This window comes from Vombatus ursinus, unplaced genomic scaffold, assembly GCF_900497805.2.
Source record: "Vombatus ursinus unplaced genomic scaffold, bare-nosed wombat genome assembly UNPS02014789.1, whole genome shotgun sequence".
NCBI lineage: Eukaryota > Metazoa > Chordata > Mammalia > Diprotodontia > Vombatidae > Vombatus > Vombatus ursinus.
The window spans coordinates 1,428,556-1,434,667 of record NW_020954567.1 but is presented as its reverse complement, the minus strand read 5'-3'; the positions used below and the strand labels follow the sequence as shown (position 1 = coordinate 1,434,667).

General features: G+C 41.2%; 1 protein-coding gene across 2 annotated transcripts in view; it reads right to left on the bottom strand.

Moving 5' to 3' along the window:
- DDR2 (discoidin domain receptor tyrosine kinase 2) overlaps positions 1 to 6,112 on the bottom strand; it is a 78,954-nt gene that overhangs the window by 43,678 nt on the left and 29,164 nt on the right. For both annotated transcript variants that reach the window (XM_027868401.1, XM_027868402.1), the window contains 3 exons: positions 5,783 to 6,014; positions 5,350 to 5,497; positions 2,898 to 3,003 (listed from right to left, as the gene is read on the bottom strand). In XM_027868401.1, coding sequence (XP_027724202.1) covers positions 2,898 to 3,003; positions 5,350 to 5,497; positions 5,783 to 6,014 — 486 coding nt within the window. The remainder of the gene's footprint in view (positions 1 to 2,897; positions 3,004 to 5,349; positions 5,498 to 5,782; positions 6,015 to 6,112) is intronic.

Here is a 6,112-nt window from a genome sequence, read left to right as displayed (position 1 = left end):
TAGAATTAGAATTGAAAGGGACTTTAAAGGCCATCTGGTCAAATCCCTGTATTTTACTTAAACCGAGGAGAATTGAGTGACTTGTCCCCAGTCACACAGGTAGTCAGGAACAGGGCAGGGATTTGAACCCTTTGGGTCCTCAGACTCCAAATTCAGCTCTTCCTACTCTACCACACAACCTCTGTCATACAGGGCAAAGAGAGCAGAAACTGTAAAATCTACAAAATTACTCCAATCACATGAAGGAAAACAACAATGCAAATCATCTGAACTCATTAGATGCAATGACCAATATTAGCTCCAGAGGATAGACAATGAAATAGGCCTTCCTCCTCCTTCTTCTCAGTAGGTGGGAGAGAGAGGACACCCCATGCCAAACACTGAGTATTCTGATGGTGAAGATCTCTATATCTGTTGGTTTTGCTTGGTTCTTTTTTTCTTGAACAAAAAGGGGTATTTTACAATGGGAAATTATCACAATAAGAAGTAGCAAAAATAAAGTGGCACATGTTCAATAAATTTGCGGATGACATAAAGTTGGAAAGGATAGCTAATGCATTAGATGGTAGAGTCAGAACTCCAAAAGATGTTAGCAGGCTGCAGGGGTCAGCAAATAGTCTGAGGGCCAAATCTGACCAGTTTTTGGACTTCCCATGAGCTAAGAATGGTTTTTACATTTTAAAATACAATAATACTTTATTTAAAAATGTAAAAATCATTCTTAGTTCATGGGGCCATACAAAAACAGTCTAAAACAGACAGTCGCTGGATTTGGCCTGTAGGCAGGCCACAAGGCTATAGCATTGGGCTGAATCTAAAAGGATTAAAGTCAATATGGATAAATGTAGAGTCTTCTACTTGGGTTGAAAAAAAAATCAATTTTGCAAATACAGGCTAGATGAGGTTTAGTTAGGTAGCAGCTTATCTAAAAAAAAAAAACTAACAAGAGTTTTTTTTTTTAGGCAATTGGGGTTAAGTGACTTGCCCAGGGTCACACAGCAAGTGTTTGGTCTGAGGCTGGATTTGAACTCAGGTCCTCCTGACTTTAGGGCCGGTGCTCTATCTACTGCTCCACCTAGCTCACCCGAGAGTTTAAATGGACTACAAACTCAATATGAGTCAGTAAAATTGTATGTATGCTCAAAGCTGACCTAATCTTAAATATAGCAATTAGGAAAGTAGTAGTCCCTCCATACTGTTTGTGCTTAATTTTGGGAGTCACATTGATAAGCTGAAGAGTATTCATAGGAGGGCAAGAGGGATGATGGAGAGCCATTTAGACTGATTGAAGGAACCAAGGATGTTTAGTCTGGAAAAGAGAAGACTTACAGGATCATGTTCTCGTGACTTCAAGTATTTGAAAAAAAATGTATTTAGAAGAGGTTCATAGAGATCTAAATGACTTGCTCATGATCACACAGGTTCAAGGCTTTCAGGTAGACAAATAACTCTTAAATTATTTTTCCTTGATCTATTTTCCAGATCATTTGTTTTTCTTGAAACATTTCACCTTTTCTACAATTTTTTCATGTTTTGACTTTGTTTTATTGTTTCTTGATGTCTCGTGGAGTCATTAGCTTCCACTTGACCAATTCTAATTTTTAAGGAGATATTTTCTTCAGTATTTTCTTGTATCTCTTTTGCCACTTGACCAATTTTGATTTTTAAGAAGTTATTTCCAGTATTTTTGTGCCTCTTTTACCATGCTGTTAATTCTCTTTTCCTAATTTTATTGCGTAGTTCTCATTTCTTTGTTCAACTTTTCCTCTACTGCTTTTAATTGATTTTTAAAACCCTTTTTTTTCTTGTTCTTTTTATCTCTTTCTTTAGCTCTTCTGGGAATTCTTAACAGGCTTGTGTCCCATCTGCATTTTCTTCTTTGAGGCTTTGCTTGTAGATGTTTTTATGTCATTGTCTTCTTCCAAGTTTGTGTCTTGAGCTTCCCTGTCACCATAATAGATTTTCATGGTAAAGTTCTTTTTTGTTGTGGTTTGCTCATTTTTCCCAGTCTACTTCACAACTTTGGATTTTATGTTAGAGTTGAGCTCTGCTCACATCTGGGGGGATGGGGAGGACAATGACTGATCTGAGTTTCTGTCTTTTATGTCCTTTTGCTTTCATAGCTTAGTCTGGAAATCTATAAGTTTTTGTCATTTCCAAAGTGGTGTGATCCAGGTAGAGGTCTGTTCCCTGCTTTCCTGATCTGAGCTCTGGTCTTTTCAAAGGTAGGGCTCCTGTTTCTTCACAACTACAGCTGTTTCTCTCTGCTCTTGAATTGTGACCTAGAGCAGGGTGATGGACACATAGCTGCCAACTGGCATCCAGTCCTGTACCCCAAGCTAGTATAGGAGTCCCCTGGGATCTCTTTCTGCCCAGGTTTTCAGTCCCTCCTATCATCCCTGGGAGCTGCTCCCAGCACCACTGCCACCACAGCCCACCACAATCCTGGGCAGCCCTGACCCCGTGTCTGTAGACTTCTCTTTCTGTCTTCCTAGGTTTTTCTGGGCTGGAAAAAAAAAAATGATTCCTATGACTTTTTCTTGACTTTCCTGCTCAGAATTCACTGCGGTGCATTTTCTGTGGCTGTAAAAGAGGTTTGGGGGGAGCTTTGGCAGTTGTAAACTTTCATTCTTCTTGATTTCTCACCATCTTGACTCATTCCCTGGACTCATGGTCACATGAGCTAGGATTCAAACTTGGGTCCCCTTACTCAAAGCCTACCAACTCTCCACTCCCCCAAAGCTAAACATCACTTGGCGCTTAGAACAGTACTAGGTACATTATCAACCCTCAATACATATTGGCTGATGGATTGATTCTCAGTCCTTGCAACTATGTTAGTAACCTGACAATTACTGCCTCATTTTTTTTTTCTTTCAAAGTTCCCTAGAATTTACCTGTACCCAACAGCTCCATCATAGACAGAATCATTCAGGTAAATGATGGAACCTCCAGGAAGTACAAACTGCTGTCCAGCCGGAGCATTGTAAGATACCAAACCATCTGTTGAGGGAAACAAAGTGGTATCACTACCTTGAGGAAAAAGATCACACAGGTACCAGCCACTTACATTTATGCTAAGCTTTGCCATTCACAAAGTGCTTTCACATTCATTATCTCATTTTGTTCGGTTTAGGCAAGGCAGGCATTACTATTTTTCTGAACATCAGAGAAATTAAGATTTAATTTCTGCCACTTACTAACTATATTACCTTGGACAAGTCCTTAGTCATCTAACCTATAAAATGAAGGGATGGAACTCCCTGATGTCCTGTAAGGTCCCTTCCACCTCTAAAGCTTATAATCCTGTAACTTGCCTGTTGACACAGCTAATAAGTGGTGGAGGTCAAGTGGTATCTGAACCTGGATTTCCTCTTTCTATCTAGTAAACTTTCTACTTTCCTCTGCAATTTTGTACAGAAAACAGGTTATTCCAGAGAACTTGATCAAAGGTTCAAGGGAATGCCCAATACATTTGGCCCGTGGAGTACAGATGGAGGGATAGTGCTACTATAGGAGGCCTCACAGAATTGGGGTGAGGAGGAGGGGGGATGTCAAATACCCAAGTAAAACAGCCATAGAGGTACATCTAATCAATTCAGAGCCTGCACATTTCTGGATGGGGAGTGAAGGGTCAATACTGAGCTCTGGAAAAAACTCCTCTCATATGAGTCACCATTTTTAAACTTTTGTAGGGATGCAAAAATGGTCTATTTGGGGCTGCAATGCCATTACATTCTTCCCCTGATGAATAATGAGCAACATTTAAAGCAGCAAAAAGGCGGGGAAAGCCCTATTTGGCTAACTTTTCTAGGGTCCATAGTCAAGTAAAAATAAAAGTTCTCTCTCCTAATGCCCATGTCTTCTCTCATACACAGACTGCCCTCCAGCTTCTACACTGAAAGCATTTCAGAATGAGTGGCAAGGACTCAGAGTCAATTTCCTTTTTCACCCATAATCTGAGCCAGAAATTTGCTTTTATGATGTTCCAAGATCTGTGATTCAGGGGTGAAACATCAACAAGTTTTTTTCTTTTCTTTTTTTTTTTTTGGTAATCCCCCCAGGCTAACATGCAATCAAGGTATGTGCCAGGGAGAGTACAATCAAGGACCCTGAACCTTGTGAACTCTAGGCGGGTTGGGTAGCCTTGATGAATAGGGGGAGTTAACAGTTTAGGTTATACAAGGATAGGCTTATGTATTAGTCATACATTCCTGCTCTCACTCTGGGGAAACGGCCTCTTCTAGCTCACTCAGGATCTTTGAATCATCATCATTACAATGACCAACTTGCTAAGATTCCCTAATGTGTAAAGGGCACTATCTGGGATTTGAACATTAAGTAGCAACCTCCAAATCTAAATAACCTTTCATCATGCAGTGTATTGAAATTCCTTCTCTATGCATATTGTTTCCTCCAAGAGAATGAAAACTCCTTGAGGGCAGAGGCATAATAAATGCTTAAATGAGACAGTGTATGTAATGTGCTTTGCAAACCTTAAAGCACAAGCTAAATCTTAGCTATAGATTGATAGGTAGCTAAGTGGTATAGAGATAGACCTGAGTTCAAATCCTGCCTTAGAAACTTACTAGCAAGTAGCTTAATTTCTCTCAATCTCAGTTGCTCCATCTGTAAAATGGGGATAATAGTCACCCCACCTCTCAGAGTTGTAGCAAGGCTCAAATGAAATACAATGTGAAGTACTTTGCAAAACTTTATAGGTGTCTCAATGGATAGAGCACTGGGTCTGAAGTCAGAAAGATCTCAGTTTAACTCAGTCTCAGACATTTATTAACTATGTGTCCCTGGGCAAGTCACTTATCTTCTGTTTGCCTCAGTTTCCTCATCTGTAAAATAGAGATGATGGCACCTACCTCCTAGGAATGGTATTAGGATCAAATGACATAATATTTGTGCTTAGCATAGTTCCTGGTACATAATAGATGCTATTATTATTATTGTCATTATTATTATAATGCTATATAAATGCTAGTTATTATTTGTTGATAAGCTCCTCCCTTGAGTCCCACAAGAATTATTGGGTGATTCTACCCTTCATCTTTGCCGGCTATCCAAGGAGTTTAGCGGCCAGGCCTGTCTCTAGAACTCCAATGCCTATACTTTGGCAGCCATTTGGAATGACCTCTGATGATACAACCCTTGTTGTATTTTACCCAAATTATAAAAGTCCTACTTCATTGCAGGAGAAAGGGGAATGAGTACAGATCTACCATTAGATCTACCTCTTACCTCTTTGTGTGTGGGACGAGGACATTCACTAGAGGGCTCCCCAGCCACCCCATCCCCTCCCTCCGCTCTGTCCCAATGCCAACCCTTCCCAAGCTCTACCTAGCCAGACGCAACCATAGAGCTCCACCCTCATGCAGACATTCATGGAGTGGTCGGTAACTGGAATGAAGCGGACAAATCTGGCTACGATGGGTGGTTCCAGGTCCTTTAGCACAATATCATAGGGGTTACTATTTCCATCTAGCACCTGAGGAAATAGAAGAGGGAAGGTAGAGAAGGAATGGAAATTCATCTAAAAGATAGACCTTCGTCTAGCACTTCTTCACCTTTCGTGGTTCTGGCCACTTGGAGGGTTCATTTTAGTTTCATTTGGCCGGCAGTAACTCCCAAGCATGCTTGGAGGTCTTTTGCCCCAGACTTCCCCAATCTAACCCTCCCCTCACAGAACTCCTTTTACAAGTTGTCAAAAGGTAGACACTTCCCTCCCCCCACTGAGGGGTTCCATCCCTAATTGGGGTACCATTTCTTATACCTGTTTTCCATGCCTGTTCCTCCAAGAGATCCAGCGGGTACCATCTCTGCTATAATTGATCTTGTACATAGGAGCAAACTCATTGCCATGGCCCCCTGCATGGCGTCCCTGGGTCCCCACAAGGGTGATAAAATGTAGATTGCGTAGGTCAATCTGTAGAAACTCCTTCAAATCATCCGGTTCCACTGGTATCTCTGGGCACCAGGCTCCATCCCCTTCTTCAGAGTCCAGCCTAGGGCAATGGGAAAAAGTATAGAATGGGAAGGGAGTGGGCAATCGTCAAACCACATGGCTGCTTATATCAGCCACAGTGGAAAGCTACCCAGTCCC